The sequence below is a fragment of the Dryobates pubescens genome, chromosome 29 (genome assembly GCF_014839835.1).
Source record: "Dryobates pubescens isolate bDryPub1 chromosome 29, bDryPub1.pri, whole genome shotgun sequence".
NCBI lineage: Eukaryota > Metazoa > Chordata > Aves > Piciformes > Picidae > Dryobates > Dryobates pubescens.
In genome coordinates, this window is record NC_071640.1 from 10951820 (window position 1) to 10976619 (window position 24800).

Sequence of the window (24800 nt, forward strand, 5' to 3'; positions counted from 1 at the left end):
CCTTGCCAGCTGGGTATGAGCACAGTTAACTCCAGCCCTTGGGTGCATTAACAACATTAATTCAGCCAGGTTTAAATAGGAGCAAATCCTCTCTTTTGTTTCTCCCCTTCTGCAGCCTCTCAGAGCTGAGGAGGCTGAAAAGGCAAAACCACTGCAGGTTTCTGCTCTGATCCAAAGGCTCACAGCCCCAGGAAATCAATACCCAAACACACTAACAGGATTTCCTGATAAAAAATTCATCCCTTGCCCAGCTCATGTGGACTCCCTCACTCAGCTGCCTTGCCCATGAGCATGCCCTCAGCACTCTGCAGGCTAAAGCAGCCAAGCTGGTGGAGGGGCTAGAGCAGTCATTCTGCTCCTGTGCTCAGCACTGCTTTGGCCACACCTTGAGTCCTGGGTCCAGGTCTGGGCCCTGCAGCTTAGGAAAGATGCTGAGCTGCTGGAAGGTGTCCAGAGAAGGGCAACAAAGCTGGGGAGGGGTCTGGAGCACAGCCCTGGGAGGAGAGGCTGAGGGAGCTGGGGTTGCTTAGCCTGCAGAAGAGGCTCAGGGGAGACCTTCTTGCTCTCTCCAACTCCCTGCAGGGAGGTTGTAGCCAGGAGGGGGTTGGTCTCTTCTCCCAGGCAAGCAGCCCCAGAACAAGAGGCCCCAGTCTCAAGCTGTGCCAGGGGAGGTTTAGGCTGGAGGTGAGGAGAAAGTTCTTCCCAGCAAGAGAGATTGGCCATTGGAATGTGCTGCCCAGGGAGGTGTTGGGAGTCACCATCCCTTGAAGGTGTTTAGGAAGAGCCTGGATGAGGCCCTTGGTGCCATGATTTAATTGATCAGATGGTGTTGGGTGATAAGTTAGACTGGATGATCTCAAAGGTCTTTTCCAGCCTGGTTAATTCTATTCTGTTCTATAAGCCTTGTGAGGAGCAGCTGAGGGAACTGGGGCTGTTCAGTCTGGAGGAGTCTGAAGGGAGATCTCATTGCTTTCTACAACCCTCTGAAAGCAGGTTGGAGTGAGGTGGGGATTGGTCTGTTATTCTTAGAATGAGAGGAAATTGACTTATTTCGAGCCAGGGGAGGCTTAGATTGGAGATGAGGAAACATTTCTTTGCTGCAAGAGTGCTCCGGGATTGGCACAGGCTGCCCAGGGACAGGGTGGAGTCACCATCCCTGAAGGTATTTCAAGAAACCTGTAGCCATGGCACTTGGGGCCATGGGTTGATGGCCATGGTGGTGTTGGGCTGATGCTTGGATTCAATGATCTTGGAGGGTTTTCCATCCAAAACAATTAGAATAGAATAAACCAGGTTGGAAGAGACCTTCGAGATCAAGTCCAACCTAGCACCCAACACCATCTGATCAACTAAACCATGGCACCAAGCACCCTATCAAGACTCCTTCTAAACACCTCCAACACCTCCAGTGGCCAACCTCTCTTTCTGGGAAGAGCTTCTTCCTAACATCCAGCCTAAACCTCCCCTGGCACAGCTTGAGACTGTGTCCCCTTGTTCTGGTGCTGCTTGCCTGGGAGAAGAGACCAACCCCCTCCTGGCTACAACCTCCCTTCAGGGAGCTGGAGAGAGCAAGAAGGCCTCCCCTGAGCCTCCTCTTCCCCAGGCTAAGCAACCCCAGCTCCCTTGATGACTTCCCTGCTCCTGCTGGCCACACTATTCCTGATGCAGGCCAGGATGCCATTGCCAACCCCCCCTGCAGCCAACAGGGACATCTGCAACAGAAGCAGGTTGCTCAGAGCACCAAGCAACCTCACCTGGAATGGCTCCAGGGAAGGGGCAGCTCCCACCTCTCTGGGGTCAAGGTCTCATCACCCTCCCAGTGAAGAATTTCTTCCTTCTCTCCAGTCTGAATCTCCCTCTTTTAGTTTCAAACCATCACCCCTTGGTCCTGTCACAACAGGCCCTGCTCAGAAGTCTGTCCCCAGCTTTCTGCTCAGCCCTTGAAGCACTGAAAGGCCACCAGAAGGTCTCTCTGGAGCCTTCTCTTCTCCAGGCTGAACAACCCCAACTCTCTCAGCCTGGCCTCACAGCAGAGGGCTTCCATTCACTCTAAACCCCAAGCAGGTAGTGAGAACAAGTAGTTCAACATGAGAAGCTGAGGGAGCAGCCAGTTCCTTCAGTAGAGCTCCAAGATACTCTGTGATCCAAACCAGCACCACAGGTGCTTCACATACTCATCTTTGAGCTTCTTTTCTCTGAGCATGCAACTCAATTCCATTTTCTGAGCAGGGGAAGAGCACTGCCAGGTCCTGACACAAGTTTAGCACAGAGGCTGTTGAGGCTGAATTGTGCTGAGCTTGAGGAAAGGTTGCTCCTCAGAAAAGAGACATTGCTTTGAAGTTGGAGACTCTTGGAAAGCAAAGAGTGCTTCACATGTCAGTCATGGCTTGAGAAGACTCCTGGTTAAGTCAAGCTACACTTGGAATGAATTCAGGGCTCTCTTGATGTTTGCCCTTACACTGCAAAGCCAACCAACAAGGCTTCTACTTCTCAGTGAAAAGCCAAAGCTGGCCCCAGCTGTACTCCTAAACTTGTAAGGAGGGAGGAATAGAATCACAGAGTGACAGAATTGTTCAGGTTGGGACAGATCTCGAAGGTGAAGTCCAAGCATTAACCCAGCCCTGAGAGCTCACCACTAAACCCTCAGCACCTCCTTTGCACAGCTTTTCAATCACCCAAAGGGATGTGGATGCCACCACTGCCCTGGGCAGCCTGTGCCAGGCCTTGACAACCCTCTTGGAGAAGAAATTGTTCCTCACATCCAACCTAAACCTCCCCTGGTGCAACTTGTAGCCATTTCCTCTCGTTCTATTGCTTGTTTCACAGAAGAGACCAACCCCCACCTGGCTCCAAGCTCCTTCCAGGGAGTTTTAGAGAGCCAGAAGATTTCCCCTAGGACTCCTCCACACTAAACCCCCCCAGCTCCCTCAGCTGCTCCTCCCCAGCCCTCTTCTCCAGACCCTTCCCCAGCTTGGTTGCTCTTCTCTAACGGAGAGGGGAGAGGGGAGAGGGGAGAGGGGAGAGAATAGAATAGGTTGGAAAAGACCTTTGAGATCATCAAGTCCAGCCTATCACCCAACACCATCTGATCAACCATGGCACCAAGCATCCCATCCAGTCTCTTCCTCTGGACACACTCCAGCCCCTCAATGTCCTTCTTGCAGTGAGGGCACACTCATGTATAGACCTAGGCACACATATTTAGAGCCCTGTTCAGTTTGGCTGCTCCTGAACAGATAAGGATCCATCCAGACCAAAGCCCAGGGTTTGTTGGTGTAGTGAGTGGATGCAGAATAAACTCTTCCTCCCACTCCACAGCCCATGCAGGCTGCAGCCCCTGAAGTCAGCAAGACAGAGCCAGTCACATGGACTGATTCCCAGGGCACTGGAGCAACCCAGTGCTCAACTCTGAACACAGGGAATTGAAGAGTCAAGGCCCAAAATCATTGTAGGTAACAACAATCCCAAGAATAACGTGCAGCCTTCCTCATCAGCTTAAATGCAGGTCTAGATTCTTCCTGAGTGTTCCTTTAAACCTGGCTGGCAAAAGCTTCCCATGAGATTTTCTAGCACTTAGAACTGCTTAAATGAGTGAAAGTCTTGATTGCCCTGTCTAAAAATCACACCAACAGGCTACCACATGCATGTGGTTTTCAGCCATTGAGTGGAGGATCACAGAGTGGTAGGGGTTGGAAGGGAACTCTGAAGCTCATCCAGTCCGAACCCTGCTGCCAGAGCAGCATCACCTAAAGCAGATCACAGAGGAGCAGGTCCAGACAGGCCTAAAGAAGCTGAACATACACAAACTCCCCCTGAAAGAAGCAGATACCCCCAGATTTTCCTGCCATGGGCAGGGACACTCTCAGCTAAACTTGGTTGCTCAATGCCTCATCCAACCTGGCCTTGAGCACCTCCAGGGAGGAGGCAGCCCCAACCTTCCTGGGCAACCTGTTCCAGTGTATCTCCACCCTCATATTGAAGTTCTTCCTAAGATCCAGTCTAAAGCTACTCTCTTCAGCTTCAAACCATTCCCCCTTGTCCTGTCTCTAGACACCCTCAGGAAAAGTCCCCCTGCAGCCTTCCTGTAGGATCCCTTCAGGTATTGGAAGGCAGCTCAAAGGTCCTCCTGGAGCAACCCCAGCTCCCCCAGCCTGTCCTCCCAGCAGAGGTGCTCCAGCCCTTGGATCATCCTCGTGGCCTCCTCTGAACTCACTCCAACACCTCTGTGTCCTTACACTGGGGACACCAGAACTGGACACAGCACTCAAGGTCAGGTCTCACCAGAGCAGAGTAAAGGGGAAGAGGAACTCAAGTCTTCACTTCTGGTTTTCTCCACAGTGTTCCATTACTCTCTTCCACTCCAACCACAGACTTAGCAGCCGCAGCAGAAGCAGCCTGGGGCACTCCTGAGAGCCTGCAGCTGCCTTTCTCACCCTGGGTGGGAAAGGAATTGTTTGGCAGGGCAGAGAGCTGCTGGTGCCCATCATGTTCCAAACCTCGTCAGCCTGCAAGCGGATTTCTTCAGCTGGAGCTTTCTCCTCTTGGCAAGCCCTGAGGAGCAAGCTGTTGTTTGGAGAGATCCTCATTTCTTTGCAGACAGCAATGGCTCTGCTGAAGGGGCTCTAAGTTTGTATGAGATCTATCACTCTCCTGCTGTACATCTGCAATGTCTCCTGTCAAAACTGGAGGTGGCCAGCCCACGGTCGTATCGAACGCGACTTCAGCGAGACACCGAAGACAGCACAGAGGCCTCAGCGAGGCACAAAAACTCCTGTGACAGGACAAGGGGGAATGGCAGGGGGGTTGCACCTCCATGATCCTTGAGGTCCCTTCTAACCCTGACAATTCTATGATTCCATAGAAACTCCAGCACAGGAGGTTCCAGCTCACCATCAGGAGAAACTTCCTCACTGTGAGGGTCACAGAGCCCTGGAGCAGGCTGCCCAGAGGGGTTGTAGAGTCTCCTCCTCTGCAGGCTTCCCAGCCCCAGCTGGATGTGTTCCTGTATGCCCTGTGCTGGATTCTATGGTCCTGCCCTGGCAGGGGGGTTGGACTGGATGATCTTCAGAGGTCCCTTCCAGTCCCTACCATCCTGTGGTCCTGCTCAGCTTTGCACACTTGCTCAAGTGCTTTTTTGAACACAGCAATGTGCTGAAGCAGGGCAGAAATGGCCTGGTCCTGCATCAGGGACAGTGTGGCCAGCAGGAGCAGGGAAGTCATTCTGCCCTGTGCTCAGCACTGCTCAGGCCACACCTTGAGTCCTGTGTCCAGGTCTGGGCTCCTCAATTGAAGAAGGACATTGAGAGACTTGAAGGTGTCCAAAGAAGGGCAACAAGGCTGGGGAGGGGTCTGGAGCACAGCCCTGGGAGGAGAGGCTGAGGGAGCTGGGGTTGCTTAGCCTGCAGAAGAGGAGGCTCAGGAGAGACCTTCTTGCTCTCTCCAACTCCCTTGAAGGGAGGTTGTAGCCAGGTGGGGGTTGGTCTCTCCTCCCATGCAAGCAGCACCAGAACAAGAGGACACAGTCTGAAGCTGTGCCAGGGGAGGTTCAGGCTGGATGTTAGGAAGAGTTTCTTCCCAGCAAGAGAGATTGGCCATTGGGATGTGCTGCCCAGGGAGGTGGTGGAGTCCCCATCCCTGGAGCTGTTTAGGAAGAGCCTGGATGGGGTGCTTGGTGCCATGGGTTAGTTGTCAGGAGGTGTTGGGTGACAGGTTGGGCTTGATGATTTTTGAGGTCTCTTCCAACCTCGTGAGAAGGTCCATGTGGAGACATGTGGGGCAGACAGTGTGTGCTTCCAGACAGATGGAGATCCAGGCACAGGCAGAGACATGCATCACACCCCTCTTGGCATCTAAATATTTCAAAGCCTAACACATGCTCCATGTTTTCCATGCAATGTCTCTGAATCGCTGCACAACCTCCCAGATGAGGAAGCCTGCCATGGAGAACCCACTGCAGCCCTGAGAGACCACCCCCATGGCCCTCCAAACTCCAGGAGGATTTCAGCATGACACAGATATGGACCTGTTAGAAGAGGGCCAGAGGAGGCCACAAGAAGATTGAGAGGGCTGGAGCCCCTCTGCTGTGCAGCCAGGCTGAGAGAGTTGGGGTTGTGCAGCCTGGAGAAGGGAAGGCTCCAAGGAGAGCTTTTTGTGGCCTTTTAGTGCTTCAAGGGCTGATCAGAAAGCTGGGGACAGACTTCTGAGCAGGGCCTCTTGTGACAGGACAGGGGGTGAAGGTTTGAAACTAAAAGAGGGAGATTGAGCCTGCAGAGAAGGAAGAAATGTTTTCCTCTGCAAGTGCTGAGCCCCTGGCCCAGGCTGACCAGAAAGGCTGTTGATGCCCCCTCCCTGGAAGTGCTCAAGGACAGGGATTTGAGCAGCCTGTTCAGAGGGAAGGGTCTCTGCTGACTGCAGGGAACCAGGAACGAGGTTATCTTTAGAGTCCCTTCCAGCCCAAAGCAGTCTTGGATTTACCAAGGGCAATATTAGTGGATTCTCCCTTCTTCATGAAGCTGCAGGGAGAAGGAGAGCACAACAACATCCATGCAGCACTTCAGCACAGGAGCCCAGCTCCCATCTCCATCAGGAGAGCACACCACCAGCACACCACATGTGCTGCTGGCTCTGTAACACAGCCCATGGGCCCCAGGCATCTCCCTCAGCACTCAGTGCATTTCTGAGAGCTAATGCACAGTGACAAGGGAAGGCCAGCAGTGGTAAGCAGCAGGTCCCAAGGGTAACCTCTCCTCCAAACAGGGCTGCAGGAAATTTCACACTGTCCCTGTGAGCAGCTGTGTGGCAGATGCTGTGTGCTCCTGGCTCTGACAAGCTGGGAAGGCAGAGCTGACTCTCTGCTGCTGACAGGACCGTGGTGGCACCATCTCCTCACACCCCTCCAGGCACTGCTGGCTTTAGCACTTGTGCCAGCTTACACCCGGCCCAGGAGGAAGGGGGCTGAAAAGAACCTAGAACCTAGCCCCCAGGGTGGACAAAGAAACCTGACCCAGGTGGGCAGGGGGGCTTGGTGCCCCTCACCCACGGGGTTGAGGGTCCCCAGGTCAAAGTCTATTCCACTCCCACTTTCTAGCCACAGCCTTTTGAAGGGGAGACATTGCCTGGACATAGAATCACAGAGTCCACCAGGTTGGAAATGACCTCAGAGATCATCAAGTCCAACCTGTCACCTAATACCTAACACTTCCTGACAACTAAACCATGCCTCCAAGTGCCACATCCAATCCCCTCTTGAACACCTCCAGGGATGGGGACTCCACCACCTCCCTGGGCAGCACATTCCCATGGCCAATCTCTCTTTCTATGAAGAACTTTCTCTTCACCTCCAGCCTAAACCTCCCCTGGCACAGCTTGAGACTGTGTCCTCTTGTTCTGGGGCTGCTTGCCTGGGAGAAGAGACCAACCCCCACCTGGCTACAACCTCCCTTCAGGGAGTCAGTGAGAGCAAGAAGGTCTCCCCTGAGCCTCCTCTTCCCCAGGCTAAGCAACCCCAGCTCCCTCAGCCTCTCCTCCCAGGGCTGTGCTCCAGACCCCTCCCCAGCTTTTTTGCCCTTCTCTGGACACCTTCCAGCAGCTCAACATCTTTCCTAACCTGAGGAGCCCAGAACTGGACACAGGACTCAAGGTGTGGCCTCAGCAGTGCTGAGTACAGGGCAGAATGACTTCCCTGCTCCTGCTGGCCACACTGTTCCTGATGCAGGCCAGGACGCCATTGGCCTTCTTGGCCACCTGGGCACACTGCTGGCTCATGTTCACCTGGCTGTCCATCAGCACCCCCAGGTCCCTCTCTGTTTGGCAGGAAATTGGCAGGAAATTCTGCACAGAGAGAGAGATTGGCCATTGGAATGGGCTGCCCAGGGAGGTGGTGGAGTCACCATCACTGGAGGTGTTCAGGAGGAGACTGGATGGGGTGCTTGGTGCCATGGGTTAGTTGATTAGGTGGTGTTTGATGATAGGTTGGACTTGATGATCTTGAAGGGCTCTTCCAACCTGGTTTATTCCATCCCATTCCATTCCATCCCATCCCATTCCATTCCATCCTATCCTTAGAGACAAATGGCTCCAGAATGGCCCCAATGAGCTCTCCAAGCTGCTGGATCAAACAGATTTCCCCTCTGCCACTACAAGCCCCACACCTCCTCCATCCCATCCTCAGCACACATCCACCAGCCCACAAAATCCTCTGGTGGGCTGGACTGCAAATGGAACAACAATTAGATCCCAGCTTTCCATTTCAGCCTCTTCCTAGGGATCAAGAGATTCAGAGACACAAAGGGGGTGGGTGTGAAAAATACCAAGTGAATCACAAGCTAAAGCAAATGTGGTGGAGGGGAAGCTCTAGCTGGGATCCAATTTAGGGGAGACTTCTTTTATTTGCACTGCTCACTCTCCCTTGCAAGCACATTAGGGTAGAGCCAGGCCAGGGTCCTGAAATACCCACTGGACACTCATGTTTGTCAGTAGGAAATGGCAGAGAGCTGAAAATCTCCTGCCATTAAGATCAAAAGGAGTGAGGGAACACTCTGACATTTCTCCTTTCCTGCAAGGAGTCCCTGTTTTGCAAAGCAAATTCCACCGTGGAGCTTTGAACTCCAGCAGAGAGAAGATAAAAGGTGAAACCCCAGCTCTTTGAAAGTCAACATCAAGACCTCTGTTAGCTTCAGAGGAATCAGGCTTGAGCCATGATGTTCTGTAGGGGAACTGGGACCACACACCACACAGCTCAGCTCCTTGGGAGCTCAGAGAATCAGACAGCTGTGGAGGTTGGGAGAGACCTTTGAGCTCAGCAAGGCCAACAGCTCTGCCAGAGCTCACAGTCCCAGCCCTGCTGCTAAACCCACAGCCCTCAGCACCACATCCATGAGGCTTCTAAATCCCTCCAGGGATGGGGACTCCACCCTGGGCAACCTCTTCCAGTGTCTGAGAACCCTTTCTGGGAAGAAAGTTTCCCTAATAGCCAACCTGAACCTCCCTTGGCACAACTTGAGGCTCTTTCCTCTTGTCCTGCCACTTGTTGCAAGTGAGAAGAGACCAACCTCCCCCTTGCTCAGCCTCCTTTGAGGTACTTACAGAGGACAATGAGGTCTCCTCCCCTCAGCCTCCTTTTCTCCAGACCAAACCACCCCAGTCCTCTCAGCTCAGGGAACTTGTGTTCAAGGCCCTTCACCAACTTTTCTCTGGACCTGCTTCAGCATCTCAATGTTCTACTTGAGTGCTGTGTCCAGTCCTGGGCTCCTCAGGTTAGGAGAGATGTTGAGATGCTGGAAGGTGTCCAGAGAAGGGCAACAAGGCTGGGGAGGGATCTGGAGCACAGCCCTGGGAGGAGAGGCTGAGGGAGCTGGGGTTGCTTAGCCTGCAGAAGAGGAGGCTCAGGGGAGACCTCATTGCTCTCTGCAACTCCCTGAAGGGAGGTTGTAGCCAGGTGGGGGTTGGTCTCTTCTGCCAGGCAAGCAGCCCCAGAACAAGAGGACACAGTCCCAAGCTGTGCCAGGGGAAGGTTGAGGCTGGATGTTAGGAAGAAGCTCTTCCCAGCAAGAGAGATTGGCCATTGGAATGTGCTGCCCAGGGAGGTGATGGAGTCACCATCCCTGGAGGTATTTAAGAAGAGCCTGGATGAGGCACTTGGTGCCACGGTTTAATTGATCAGATGGTGTTGGGTGATAAGTTGGACTGGATGATCTCAGAGGTCTTTTCCAACCTGGTCTATTCTATTCTCATGGTCCAGAAGCTGCTCTGCCCATACTTCAGGGATCTCTGAGCTCTCTGCCCTGGATTAAACTGAAAACCCTTCACAACATCAGACTGTGGCTCTGAGTCCTTCCAGAGACTGAGGAAAACAGTCCCATTTCTCTAATGCACCTCCAGATGCAAACATCACTTTGGTAGGGGAGGTGGCGTCCATTCCATGGAGCAAAGCTTCCTGCCTGTCCTCAGGACACAGCAACAATTCCAAAGCCCCCTGCTGCTCCTCAGCCCTTTTGGAGCAGAAACAGGCCACAGCTGATGAATCTGCAGCTCAGGGAAGGGCTTGCTTGGGGCAATTGCTCTGATGCAGTTGTGCTGCTGACTCAGGAGGACTTTTCTCCCAGCTGATGATTCAGCCTTTTTGCTTGGAGCATCAATCACCTTCCAGAGAAAGAAAGTCTTGCTAGAAAGCCTTCATTGATTGCAATTAAAAGGAAACTCTGCAAGGATGAGCAGTGGATCAGCAAGGAAAACCTGGGCTGAGCTCTGTGAGCTTGCATCCTCCTGCCCTCCTAACTCCTCAGGGTATCACAGCAGGAGGGAGTATTTACAAGGTAGATTACTTACTGCACAGCTTTTGCTGCTGCCCTTCTCTACATCTCTTTGAAGCTGCATCTGGGTCACTTATGAGGTTACCTCAGCCCCTTGGAAATGAGAGGATAACCCTTCAGAACAGACCTGTCCCTTTGGAAAGGGCCAAACCATCAAGCTCAAGCCCAAGCTCCTTCTTTCCTGAGCATCTCCTTACACCAATGTCCTAGTTTGGAGCAGGACAGATTGCTCTGGAGCTCCAAAAGGGGCAAAAGAAGAAGGCTCACACAAATGTTTTGGATAGTCATGGAAGCCCAAGGGCATCCTGGCCTGCATCAGTGTGGCCAGCAGGAGCAGGGAAGTCATTCTGCCCCGTGCTCAGCACTGCTTAGGACACACCTTGAGTCCTGGGTCCAGTTCTGGGCTCCTCAGGTTAGGAAAGATGTTGAGATGCTGGAAGGTGTCCAGAGAAGGGCAACAAAGCTGGGGAGGGGTCTGGAGCACAGCCCTGTGAGGAGAGGCTGAGGGAGCTGGGGTTGCTTAGCCTGCAGAAGAGGAGGCTCAGGGGAGACCTCATTGCTCTCTCCAACTCCCTGAAGGAAGGTTGGAGCCAGGTGGGGGTTGGTCTCTTCTGCCAGGCAAGCAGCACCAGAACAAGAGGACACAGTCTCAGGCTGTGCCAGGGGAGATTTAGGCTGGAGGTGAAGAGAAAGTTCTTCCCAGCAAGAGAGATTGGCCATGGGAATGTGCTGCCCAGGGAGGTGGTGGAGTCCCCATCCCTGGAGGTGTTTAGGAAGAGCCTGGCTGAGGCACTTGGTGCCATGGTTGAGTTGATCAGATGGTGGACACAGGACTCAAGGTCCAGGCCAGGACGCCATTGGCCTTCTTGGCCACCTGGGCACACTACAGGCTCATGTTCAGCTACTATCAACCAGTACCCCCAGGTCCCTTTCTGCCTGGCTGCTCTCAGCCACTCTGCCCCCAGCCTGTAGCACTGCCTGGGGTTGTTGTGGCCAGTGTGCAGCCCCTGGCACTTGGATGTGTTCAATCTCCTGCCCTTGGCCTCTGCCCATCTGTCCAGCCTGGCAAGGTCCCTCTGCAGAGCTCTCCTAGCCTCTAACAGATCAACTCCTGCCCCCAGCTTGGTGTCATCTGCAAAGGTACTGCTGATGGACTCACTGCCCTCATCCAGGTCATCAATAAAGATATTGAGCAGGATGGGGCCCAGCACTGATCCTTGGGGAGGCACCCAGCCTGAACAGTCACAACCAAACCCTGCAGCTTTCCTGATGCCATCACTGACCACCTTTTTAGTCTCAGAGCTAAACAGAGGGACAAGGGACAGAGCAAACTCTCTCCCTTGCTTAAACTAATGCTCAGCTGGTAAAGCATGTCCCACCCTGTGGCTGACCCCAGCCAGCACCACTGCACACAATAAATCCTGCAGCAGCAGGAAAAGAGCAGCAGTAGAGAAGCTCTTGGTAATGCAGGGCAATCAATCAGCAGTTTCCAGAGGGAAATGAATGGCCCATTAAGGAAGCAGTCCATAACCTCAGCTTCCCTGTAATGGATCCCAGCCCTAGACTGCCTGGCATCACAAAGGAATTCAGCCCTAAGAAGAGACCCCAGCTGGGGCTGTGTGCACAGCAGGAACCACAGAATGCACTGGCTTGGAAAGGAGCCCTGAAGGGCAGCTTGTCCAACCCCCCTGCAGTCAGCAGAGCAACTAGAGCAGGCTCATAGAGGCACAGAACAGTTTCAGTTAGAAGAGACCTCTAAGATCATTGTGTCCAACTATCACAGAACCACCAAGGTTGGAACAGACCTCAAAGCTCATCAAGTCCAACCTGTCACCACAGACCTCATGACTAAACCATGGCTCCAAGTGCCACATCCAATCCCCTCTGGAACACCTCCAGGGATGAGGACTCCACCACCTCCCTGGGCAGCACATTCCCATGGCTAACAATTCTCTCTGTGAAGAACTTTCTCCTCACCTCCAGCCTAAACTTCCCCTGGCACAGTTTGAGACTGTGTCCTCTTGTTCTGGTGCTGGTTGCTTGAGAAAAAAAGAGACCAACCCCAACCTGGCTCCAACCTCCCTTCAGGGAGTTGGAGAGAGCAAGAAGGTCTCCCCTGAGCCTCCTCTTCTGCAGGCTAAGCAACCCCAGCTCCCTCAGCCTCTCCTCCCAGGGCTGTGCTCCAGACCCCTCCCCAGCTTTGTTGCCCTTCTCTGGACACCTTCAAGTGTCTCAATGTCCTTCTTGAACTGAGGAGCCCAGAACTGGACACAGGACCCAAGGTGCAGCCTGACCAGTGCTGAGCACAGGGCACAATGACTTCCCTGCTCCTGCTGGCCACACTGTTCCTGATGCAGGCCAGGATGCCATTGGCCTTCTTGGCCACCTGGGCACACTGCTGGCTCATGTTCAGCTGCTGTCAACCACTGCCCCCAGGTCCCTTTCTGCCTGGCAGCTCTCAGCCACTCTGACCCCAGCCTGTAGCACTGCCTGGGGTTGTTGTGGCCAAAGTCCAGCACCTGGCAAACTATCAACCTAACACTGCCATGGCCATTAAACCATGTCCCCAAGTGCCACTGCCACATGCACTGTAGCACACCACATGGTGGAGTCCCCATCCCTGGAGGTGTTTAGGAAGAGCCTGGCTGAGGCACTTAGTGCCATGGTTGAGTTGATCAGATGGTGCTGGGTGATAGGTTGGACTGGATGATCTCTTTTCCAACCTGGTTAATTCTGTTCTATTCTATTCTTGCAGATGCATAACCATGGTTCCCAAGGAGCACATCCTGCCTCTTGTGGTCCTGCAGCCTCTTGTAGATCTTAATTAAGCAAAGCATTGAAAACAGATCCAGAGCTCAGCTCTGGTGAAGATCCTGCTCCAGGGGAATGCTGGCTTACTTGAGAAGACCAAAGGCTGGGGCTGGCTGGAGAACTACTTCCACCACTGCAAAACTTTCCTGGCCCAAACCCACTCTCTTGAGCAGTAGAGAACCCAAGTGGTGAATCAGAGCTCCCTGAGCAAGTGACAACCTCTGACACTCACCTGTTGGCTGAGCCTAAATGTGCTGCCTTGAATCACAGAATGGTAGGGGTTGGAAAGGACCTCTGAAGATCAAGACCAAGCCCCCTGCCAAAGCAGAATCACTCCACCAGAACAACCCCAGACAGCTCTTGAAAGCCTGCAGAGAAGGAGGAGACTCCACAAGCTCTCTGGGCAGCCTGCTCCAAGGCTCCAGCACCCTTACAGGAAAGCTGGTTTTGCTCATGTTGAGGAGACTGTGCTTCCCGTCCTCCACAAAGCAAGGAGAAAGAGCTCCCCAGCCAAGCCCTGCAGGCCAGAGGCAACAGCTTTCAGCTGCTCATAGCAACCAGGACAGGTCCAGTAGGGATCCAGCTGGTTGAGGCAGCGTTAATGGGCAGGGGGTGGGTGGAGAGAGGGGTGGAGGGGGGGGTGGAGGGGGGGGTGGATGTATAGGTGAGTGGGTGAAGTGGTGTCCCTGCTGCTGCCTCTGCCCAGTGTAACAAGCACAGCCTGGGTTTTCAGTCACTGCTGCAGTGTGGTTTGGGCTTTTGTTTTTTCGGTTTTAAAATGTGCTGAACTTCAGAGTAGGCAGAGCAGAAACGGAGACAAAAGCCAAGCAGCCAACAAACAGCAGCTGACTGGAGCTGTGAAAAAGAAAAGGGCTGCACGGAGTGGATCTTCTCCACCCACACCTTTCTTTCAGCTCCTAACCTGCAAAAGTCTCAGCCAGCTCCTCAGCAAGCAGAGCAGCACAGAGAGCAGGGGACGCAGCCCGCGGGGCAGAGCCCGGCCCCGGGGGGGGACGCAGCCCGCGGGGCAGAGCCCGGCCCCGGGGGGGGACGCAGCCCGCGGGGCAGAGCCCGGCCCCGGGGGGGGACGCAGCCCGCGGGGCAGAGCCCGGCCCCGGGGGGGGACGCAGCCCGCGGGGCAGAGCCCGGCCCCGGGGGGGGACGCAGCCCGCGGGGCAGAGCCCGGCCCCGGGGGGGGACGCAGCCCGCGGGGCAGAGCCCGGCCCCGGGGGGGGACGCAGCCCGCGGGGCAGAGGCCGAGCCGGGGGGGACGCAGCCCGCGGGGCAGAGCCCGGCCCCGGGGGGGGACGCAGCCCGCGGGGCAGAGCCCGGCCCCGGGGGGGGACGCAGCCCGCGGGGCAGAGCCCCAGGGGAAGCAGGCAGAGGTGGCTGCTGGCACCGCTTACAGGAACTCTGCCTTCAGCTGGGTCCTGTGGCATGACACACCCCAGCACCCCCCACCCAGCAAGCAGATGGTCCTGAGAGCTCACCCATAAGGGTATCCTGGGCTGAGCCCCAGCAGTGTGGGCAGCAGGGGCAGGGAGGGGATTCTGCTTCTCTGCTGTGCTCTGCTGAGACCTCCCTGCAGTGCTGGGGCAGCTCTGGAGCCCTCAGCACAGCACAGCCAGGGACCTGTTGGAGCAGGGCCAGAGGAGGCCACAGCAGTGCTGGCAGGGCTGGAAGCCCTCTGCTGGGAGGCCAGGCTGAGAGAGTTGGGGTTGTGCAGCCTGGAGGAGAGAAGGCTGCACGGAGACCTTCTGGTGGCCTTGCAGTGCTTGAAGGGCTGAGCAGGAAGCTGGGCACAGACTTTTTCCTCAGGGGCTGTTGTGACAGGCCAAGGGGGGATGGTTTGAGACTAAAAGAGGGAGATTCAGACTGGAGAAAGGAAAACACTTTTGACTCTGAGGGCGGTGAACCCCTGTGCCGGGCTGCCCAGAGAGGTGGGAGCTGCCCCATCCCTGGAACCATTCCAGGCCAGGTTGTTTGGGGCTCTGAGCAAGCTGCTCTCATTGCAGGTGTCCCTGCTGAGTGCAGAGGAGTTGGACTGGATGAGCTTTGAATGCCCTTTCCAAGCCAAACCAGCCTGTGATACCTGACAGAGACATGAACCTGCCAAGCACTGACTCCTAAGCTGGAGCCTCAGCCAGATCCTGTGATCAGCACAACAAACACAACTGCATCTCCTCCAGGCATCCATTTCCAATTAGATTAATGAGGATCTAGAAGGATACTCTTTAACAGTTTGCAAAGCAACCCCCAAAATCAATACCCCAAGAGTAAGCTCTGGGGTTTTTTTTTGCATGTGCTACAAAGAGCAGTTTGGGAGAAGATGATCTAATAGACCAGGTATTGATTAATCAATTCCAGCCAGGATGCTAATGGGCTTCTCTTACAACAGCTGGCACTGGGAGGAAGGAGTGGGATTGCTGAATGAGAGAAACTGGCTGTGTGGGGAAGTGTCAGAGCAAGGGGAAGACAGGCAGTGGGGAAATGGCCTTTCTGGAGATGGCTTTAAGTGGGCAGAGACTGGGAAGGAATGGAGGAACTGAGCAATGAATGGAGAAGGTAATAAATCAGAGGTGTTGGCTTCAAACAGCAGACATGCACCTTGAGATGTGCTGTGGCTGACAGCAGTAACTGTCCTGTGCTGCAGGAACCATCACGGGAAGCTCTGTGGCAGAGCCCAGCATGGGTTTGGAGTCCAGAGTGCAGCAGCCTGAAGTCTTTGCTGTCCTCATGGCCAGAGGAATGGTTTGCAGGCATTGCTAATCACAGAATCACCAAGGATGGAAGAGACCTCAGAGATCATTGAGTCCAGCCTGTCACCACAGACCTCCTGATAGCTAAACCATGGCACCCAGTGCCACATCCAGTCCCCTCTTGAACACCTCCAGGGATGGGGACTCCACCACCTCCCTGGGCAGCACATTCCAATAGCCAATCTCTCTTGCTGGGAAGAATTTCTTCCTCACCTCCAGCCTAAACCTCCCCTGGCACAACTTGAGACTGGGGCCTCTTGTTCTGGGGCTGCTTGCCTGGGAGAAGAGACCAACCCCCACCTGGCTCCAACCTCCCTTCAGGGAGTTGGAAAGAGCAAAAAGGTCTCCCCTGAGCCTCCTCTTCTCCAGGCTAAACAACCCCAGCTCCCTCAGCCTCTCCTCACAGGGCTGTGCTCCAGACATCTTTCCTAACCTGAGGGCCCCAGAACTGGACACAGGACTCAAGGTGTGGCCTAAGCAGTGCTGAGCACAGGGCACAAGGACTTCCCTGCTCCTGCTGGCCACACTCTTCCTGATGCAGGCCAGGATGCCATTGGCCTTCTTGGCCCCCTGGGCACACTGCTGGCTCATGTTCAGCCAGCTGTCACCCAGTACCCCCAGGTCCCTTTCTGCCTGGCTGTTCTCCAGCAGCTCTGTCCCCAGCCTGTAGCACTGCCTGGGGTTGCTGTGGCCAATGTGTAGAACCTGGCACTTGGATGTGTTCAATCTCCTGCCCTTGGCCTCTGTCCAGCCTGGCAAGGTCCCTCTGCAGAGCTCTCCTAGCCTCTGACAGATCAACTCCTGCCCCCAGCTTGGTGTCATCTGCAAATGTACTGATGATGGACTCCATCCCCCTGTCCAGGTCATCAGGGAAGACACTGAGCAGCACTCACGTTGTAGAGGATGTCAGTCCAGCCCTCCATGGTGATGCACTGGAAGACGGTGAGCACAGCAAAGAGGATGTTGTCAAAGTTGGTGATGCCATAGTTGGGCCCTTGCCAGTACTCCCTGCAGGTGGTCCCACTCTCACACTGCCTGGCAGGAGGCTCCTCTCCACAAGGAAAATCTCCCACAGCATCACCTGCAGAGAAGAACAGAGGAGGGGGAAACGTTACTGCCTGGTGCTGCTGCATCCTGCTCGCACCACTGCATGAATCACAGAATGGGCTGGGTTGGAGGAGTCCTTCAAGATCATCCAGTTCCAACCCCCTGCCATGGGCAGGGACACCTCCCACCAGCCCAGGTTCCTCAAGGCCTCATCCAGCCTGGCTTTAAACACCTCCAGGGAAGGGGCAGCCACAGCCTCCCTGGGCAACCTGTGCCAGTGTCTCCCCACCCTCACTGGGAAGAATTCCTTCTTCATCTCCAGTCCAGTCTCTTCTAGCTTCAGTCCATTCCCTCTCATCCTGTCACTACAAGCCCTTGCAAAAGGCTCCTGCCCAGCCCCCTTAAGGTCTTCCTCCCCTCTCTAAGGTCTTCCTGAAGCCTTCTCTTCTCCAAGTTGTACAGCTCCAACTGTTCCAGGTTGGCCTCACAGGAGGATGGGTCTGTTATAGTTAAGGACCAGAAGGGATGGTCAGAAAGGTGGCCAGCATCTTCCAGGGTCTGTCATAAAGTGCTGCAACCCCCCAGATATGTTAGGAGCACCACCACAGAGCAGTTTGGAAACCTAAAGCTCTGGGGTTTTAAAGCAAATAAAATAGTTGAGGAATATTCCTGTTTGGACAGAGGTGCAAGGTGAGAAGTATGAAAGGCTTTTGAGAAGTGAGAGGCTATGGTAGTGGAGCAGCAAACTGCACCAAGTCAAATTCACCAGGGGGAAGACAAGGTCAGCACCAGGAATAATACAGAACACAGAATCAACCAGCTTGGAAAAGACCTCAGAGATCATAAAGTCCAGCCTAGCACCCAACACCATCTGATCAACTCAACCATGGCACCAAGTGCCTCAGCCAGGCTCTGCCTGAACACCTCCAGGGATGGGGACTCCACCACCTCCCTGGGCAGCACATTCCCATGGCCAATCTCTCTTGCTGGGAAGAACTTTCTCCTCACCTCCAGCCTAAACCTCCCCTGGCACAGCTTCAGACTGTGTCCTCTTGTTCTGGGGCTGCTTGCCTGGGAGAAGAGACCAACCCCCACCTGGCTACAACCTCCCTGCAGGGAGTTGCAGAGAGCAAGAAGGTCTCCCCTGAGCCTCCTCTTCTGCAGGCTAAGCAACCCCAGCTCCCTCAGCCTCTCCTCACAGGGCTGTGCCCCAGACCCCTCCCCAGCTTTGTTGCCCTTCTCTGGACACCTTCCAGCATCTCAACATCTTTCCTAACCTGAGGAGCCCAGAGCTGGTCCCAGGACTCAAGGTGTGTCCTAAGCAGTACTGAGCACAGGGCAGAATCACTTCCCTGCTCCTGCTGGCCACACTGTTCAGGAATAATCATTGCACAGAGCAAAGCCTGCAGGAGCAAAACAAGGTTGTGACTGTGGCTCCAGGTTGTGGCTGTGACGTGTTTGCATGTTGATTCAATACCTCAGTGCTGGGCAGCTCTCTCCAGCTCCCATATGGGTCACCACAGGCTTTCACAAGAGCCTGGGAGATGAGTCTGCAGAACAAAAATACCAACTCCACTTTTATCTCTCTTTGGCTTTTTGTTGCCAAGGAATGCTCTGAAATGCCTCCCCAGTGAGACCTGGCCAGGCTGGAGAGCTGGGCAGAGAGGAATCTCATGACATTCAATGAGGGTAAGTGTGGGGGTCTGCACCTGGGGAGGAATAACCTCCTGCCCCAAGGAATCGTAGTCTGGGTGGGAAGGGACCTCCGGAAGTCTGACCTCCAACAGTCCAACCAGTTCAGGGAGGTGGTTGGGGTCTCAGCCCTGGAGATTTTCAAGGTGGGGCTCAACAGGGCTCTGGGCAACCTGATCCAGTTGATGATGTCCCTGCTGACTGCAGAGAGGGTTGGACTAGCTGATCTTGGGGCTGTTCAGTCTGGAGAAGAGAGGGCTCCAAGGTGACCTAATTGTGGCCTTCCAGGATCTGAAGGGGGCTACAGGAAAGCTGGGGAGGGACTTTGGAGGGTGTCAGGGAGTGATAGGACTGGGGGGAATGCAGCAAAACCAGAAATGGGGAGACTGAGATTGGATGTTAGGAAGAAGTTGTCCCCCATGAGGGTGGTGAGAGCCTGGCACAGGTTGCCCAGGGAGGTGGTGGAAGCCTCATCCCTGGAGATGTTTGCAGCCAGGCTGGAGGTGGCTGTGGCCAACCTGCTGCAGTGTGAGGTGTCCCTGGCCATGGCAGGGGGGGTTGGACCTGGCTGATCCTTGTGGTCCCTTCCAGCCCTGACAATTCTATGACTGTATGAAGCCTTTTGCCATGCTTTGCTCCCCACCATCCCTTTCCATTGCAGTTTATTACAGACCTCCCCAGGGCTCCAGCATCAGCAGGGCTCCAGCATCAGCAGGGCTCTAGCCACCTTTGCCGTTGACAGCTCTGCTCTGCTCACTTCCCTCCTCAGAGTGCTGTGGGTACAGCTGGTACCTCTCACATGGCTCCTGATTCCAGGAAAAACCAACCCAGGAGCCTGCTCCCTTTGGGGATTTGGAGCAGAAACAAGCACCAGCAGCCCCTCCTCCTCCCACTGACCACCCCCTGCCAGAGTCATCTCTCCAGTGAGGTTCACATTTCCACGCTCAGGCCAACCTCTGGAGCCTGTGGCATCAGGCCTGGCTTGGTTAATGCACCTCTGTGGAGATGGAGAGCACTTAGGTTTTAAAAGGCTGGGCTGATGGCTTTGTGGGCTGCCCTGCTGCTCAGCTCACAAGGGACCCCGGTGCCAGGAAGCTTCCCCGCGCTCTGCCTTTCCAGCAACACCGCCGCGCCGCTTCCCGCCCAGCCGCTGGAGCCCATCCCATCGCTCCGCTGCCTGCCAGCTCCCGGGCCCTCGGGAAGGCAGGAGCCAGTGCCTGGAAAGGCAGGCACCTTCCCACACCACCCAGCCAGCCGAGCTGGGCTGAGGGGGGGCAGTGCCCCTGGCCATGCCGCGTCCCCCCGCCGAGACGCCAGGTGCCGCGGAGAGCTGCGGCACACCCCCGGCCGCTCGGCTCGGCTCCCAGCTCCTTGCTGGGAGCCTGCCCAGCAAGCAAGGGTCACTTACACACCGCATTACACATGACAGAAACCTGCTCCCGGGCCCCCAGCCTGGCACAGAGACCTCTCAGTCATCACTGATGTCAGAGAGCTGCCTGCAGGGAGCACAAACAGGTTGGGGGGGAGGGGGGCTGGGGTTGTTTTGCCCTTGTCTGTTAACTGGTTTGAACAAAAGAAGGAAAATCTCTCTTCCCTTTTGCCCACCAGCTCAAGGCTCCTTGATGAAGGGCAACGAGGCTCGGGAGGGGTCTGGAGCACAGCCCTGGGAGGAGAGGCTGAGGGAGCTGGGGTTGCTTAGCCTGGAGAAGAGGAGGTTCAGGGGAGACCTTCTTGCTCTCTGCAACTCCCTGCAGGGAGGTTGTAGCCAGGTGGGGCTTGGTCTCTTCTCCCAGGCAACCAGCACCAGAACAAGAGGACACAGTCTCAAGCTGTGCCAGGGGAGGTTTAGGCTGGAGGCGAGGAGAAAGTTCTTCCCAGAGAGAGTAATTGGCCATTGGGATGTGCTGCCCAGGGAGGTGGTGGAGTCCCCATCCCTGGAGGTGTTCAAAAGAGGATTGGATGTGGCACTTGGAGCCATGGTTTAGCTATCAGGAGATGTTGGGTGACAGCTTGGACTTGATGATCTCTGGAGGTCCTTTCCAACCCCTAACATCCTGTGAGCCTATGGACACACTCACAACCTCCCTTCAGGGAGTTGCAGAGAGCAAGAAGGTCTCCCCTGAGCCTCCTCTGCTCCAGGCTAAGCAACCCCAGCTCCCTCAGCCTCTCCTCCCAGGGCTGTGCTCCAGACCCCTCCCCAGCTTTGTTGCCTTTCTCTGGACACCTTCTAGCATCTCAACATCCTTCTTAAATTGGGGAGCCCAGAACTGGACCCAGGACTCAAGGTGTGGCCTAACCAATGCTGAGCACAGGGCAGAATCACTTCCCTGCTCCTGCTGGCCACACTGTTCAGGAATAAGAGAATAGAATTAACCAGGTTGGAAATGACCTCAGAGATCATAAAGTCCAACCTCTCACCCAACACCATCTGATCTGGCACCAAGCACCCCACCCAGTCTCTTCCTAAACACCTCCAGGGATGGGGACTCCACCACCTCCCTGGGCAGCACATCCCCATGGCCAGTCTCTCTTGCTGGGAAGAACTTTCTCCTCACCTCCAGCCTGAACTTCAGCCTCTCCTCACCAGGCAGTGCTCCAGTCCCCTAATCAACCTGGGAGCCCTCTGCTAGCCCCTCTCCAGCAGATCCCTGTCCCCCTTGTAGAAGGTCCCTCCCCAGCCTCCCTGCAGGTGAGCACAACAGCCTGGTTGTTGCCTCTTGGGGCAGGCGGGTAAGGAGGACAAGAACACAGGGAATGTGGAAGAGGGCACAGGAAGAGCAGCATCCCCCATGAGCTGAGGGGCCCCAGGAGCCTGGTGGCAGGGTGCTGGAGCTCACCTGTCTCGTTGGAGAAGCAGGTTTTGTGGAACTTGCCCATGTAGAACTCCAGGCCGATGATGGCGAACATGACGATGGCGAAGAAGAGCAGCAGCCCGATCTGCAGCAAGGGCACCATCGCCTTCATGATGGACTTGAGGACCACCTGCAAGCCTGGGGGGCACAAGGAGAGACAAGCAATCAGTCAAGGGAGGAAAACAAGGGGCTGGGGGCGAGGGCGAGGCAGGAGACAGGGGTTGTCTCAGGGAGAGTGGAGGGCTGGCAATGCCGAGCAGGGCTGCTCTTCCCAGGGTGCTGCAGGAAAGCTGCTGCAGCTGTGATGCACTTGAGGAGTGGGAGGCAAGCAGGAGGGGCATCTTTTTCTGACCCCTTTTCTTCAGGTCATAGATTCATGCATCTCTGAAGGCACAAAAATGGACTTCTCCTGCAGCCAGTGGGGTCCTAAGACTCAGCCTAGAGCTGAACCAGGTGCTTAAGGTAGCTCCTGCACATCTCTGAAGGCACAAAAATGGACTTCTCCTGCAGCCAGTGGGGTCCTAAGACTCAGCCTAGAGCTGTCCCAGGTGCTTAAGGTAGCTCCTGCACATCTCTGAAGGCACAAAAATGGACTTCTGCAGCCAGTGGGGTCCTAAGATTCAGCCTGGAGCTGTCCCAGGTGCTTAAGGTAGCTCCTGCACATCTCTGAAGGCACAAAAATGGACTTCTGCAGCCAGTGGGGTCCTAAGACTCAGCCTGGAGCTGAACCAGGTGCTTAAGGTAGCTCCTGCACATCTCTGAAGGCACAAAAATGGACTTCTCCTGCAGCCAGTGGGGTCCTAAGACTCAGCCTGGAGCTGTCCCAGGTGCTTAAGATAGAACCTGTACATCTCTGAAGGCACAAAAATGGACTTCTCCTGCAGCCAGTGGGGTCCTAAGACTCAGCCTGGAGCTGTCCCAGGTGCTTAAGGTAGCTCCTGCACATCTCTGAAGGCACAAAAATGGACTTCTCCTGCAGCCAGTGGGGTCCTAAGACTCAGCCTGGAGCTGTCCCAGGTGCTTAAGGTAGCTCCTGCACATCTCTGAAGGCACAAAAATGGACTTCTCCTGCAGCCAGTGGGGTCCTAAGACTCAGCCTGGAGCTGACCCAGGTGTTTAACGTAGCTCCTGCACATCTCTGAAGGCACAAAAATGGACTTCTCCTGCAGCCAGTGGGGTCCCAAGACTCAGCCTAGAGCTGGCCCAGGTGTTCAAGGTAGATCCTGCACAGTGCTGGGTGCAGCAGCAGAGCTGGGCACCACTGTGGTACCTCTTGTCCCAGGGAGGAGAGGGAGCTCTGAGGTGAGCAGGAGCTGCCTCTCCCTCCAGGACACACCAACCACCCACAGCACTGCCATGCCCATCACCCCTGCTTCTGGAGAAACAGTCTCCTCTCTCCAGGGCTGTGCAGCCACAGCTCTTTGCCTTGCACAAAGCCTCATCCTCAATGAAAAGCAGGGGGATAAGGAGAGGCTGAGCTGCCAGATAACCTCAAGGAGAGGCACACAACACCAAACCTCCAGTGATAAGCAGCAGCTGAAAGCCACCTTGCTGGCCTGTCCTAAGGTGTGGAGAATGAAGGTTCATCATCTTGCTGCTTTGCACAGCGCTGCTGAGGTCAATATGGGTGCAGGCAAGAAAAGAAATAAGGCAGGAAGAGAAGGCTCTGAGGAGACCTCATTGTGGCCTTCCAGGATCTGAAAAGGGCTACAAGAAAGCTGGGGAGGGACTTTTGAGGGTGTCACGGAGGGATAGGACTGGGGGGGATGGAGCAAAACTAGAAATGGGGAGATTGAGATTGGATGTGAGGAAGAAGTTGTTCCCCATGAGGGTGGTGAGAGCCTGGCACAGGCTGCCCAGGGAGGTGGTGGAAGCCTCATGCCTGGAGGTGTTTGCAGCCAGGCTGGAGGTGGCTGTGAGCAGCCTGGTGTGAGGTGTCCCTGGCCATGGCAGGGGGGTTGGAGCTGGCTGAGCCTTGAGGTCCCTTCCAACCCTGACAATTCTGTGATTCTATGATGTTCAGCACATGGACCAGGGAAAAGATGGGGGAATCATAGCATGGCTTGAATTGGATGGGACCTTCAGGATCATCCAGTTCCAATGCCTTGGGCAGGGACACCTTCAGATACAGGGATACCTTCCACTAGATCAGGTTGCTCAAGGCCTCATCCTGCCTGGTCTTAAACAATTCTAGAGCTGGGACCTCTCCCACTACTCTGGGCCACCCATTCCAGTGTCTCACCACCCTCACAGTAAAGAACTTCTTTCTAATGCCCAATCTAAATCTCCCCTGCTCTGGTTTCAAACCATTGCCTCTCATCCTGCTGTAGTGTGAGGTGTCCCTGGCCATGGCAGGGGGGTTGGAACTGGCTGATCCTTGAGGTCCCTTACAACCCTGACTATTCTATGTGTTGGACAGGAAAAATCCTGATGCTGCAGGAGAACAGCATGAAGCAGGCTGTGTCTGAGGGCTCCTCAAGGCTCTGTGTTTACTACAGGAAAAATCCACAGCCCACAGCTTGCACAGCATCACTAAAAACAGGAGAGCAATTAATGCTCCTTGGGAAAATATTCTGCTGGTCCACAGAGATAATCAGAGGGCTGGGGGCACCTCTCCTACAAAGACAGGCTGAGAGATTTGGGGCTGCTCAGCAGAAGGCTCCAAGGAGACCTTAGTGCAGCCTTCCAGTACCTGAAGTGGGCTACAGGAGAGCTGGGGAGGGACTGATTATAAGGGCAAGGAGCAGTGGTTTGAAACTAGAGCAGGGCAGGTTGGACATCAGAAGTTCTTTACTGTGAGGGTGCTGAGACCCTGGAACAGGCTGCCCAGAGAAGCTGTGGATGCCTCATGCCTGGAAGTGTTTAATACCAGGCTAGATGAGGCTTTGAGCAGCCTGGTCTAGAAGAAGGTGTCCTTGCCCATGGTTGGGAGGGGTTGGAGCTAGATTGATTAATGGTTGATGGTAGGCTGAACATGAGCCTGCAGTGTGCCCAGGTGGCCAGGAGGGCCAATGGCATCCTGGCCTGCATCAGGAACAGTGTGGCCAGCAGGAGCAGGGAGGTCATTCTGCCCTGTACACTGCACTGGTTAGGCCACACCTTGAGTCCTGTGTCCAGTTCTGGGCTCCTCAGTTTAGGAAGGACATTGAGAGACTTGAAAGTGTCCAGAGAAGGGCAACAAAGCTGGGGAGGGGTTTGGAACACAGGCCTAAGAGGAGAGGCTGAGGGAGCTGGGGTTGCTTAGCCTGGAGAAGAGGAGACTCAGGGGAGACCTTCTTGCACTCTCCAACTCCCTGAAGGGAGGTTGGAGCCAGGTGGGGGTTGGTCTC

General features: G+C 55.1%; 1 protein-coding gene across 1 annotated transcript in view; it reads right to left on the reverse strand.

Moving 5' to 3' along the window:
* CACNA1B (calcium voltage-gated channel subunit alpha1 B) overlaps positions 1–24800 on the reverse strand; it is a 432602-nt gene that overhangs the window by 233566 nt on the left and 174236 nt on the right. The window contains exons 5-6 of the mRNA XM_054174438.1: positions 21457–21609; positions 16774–16961 (exon numbers count right to left, since the gene is read on the reverse strand). Coding sequence (XP_054030413.1) covers positions 16774–16961; positions 21457–21609 — 341 coding nt within the window. The remainder of the gene's footprint in view (positions 1–16773; positions 16962–21456; positions 21610–24800) is intronic.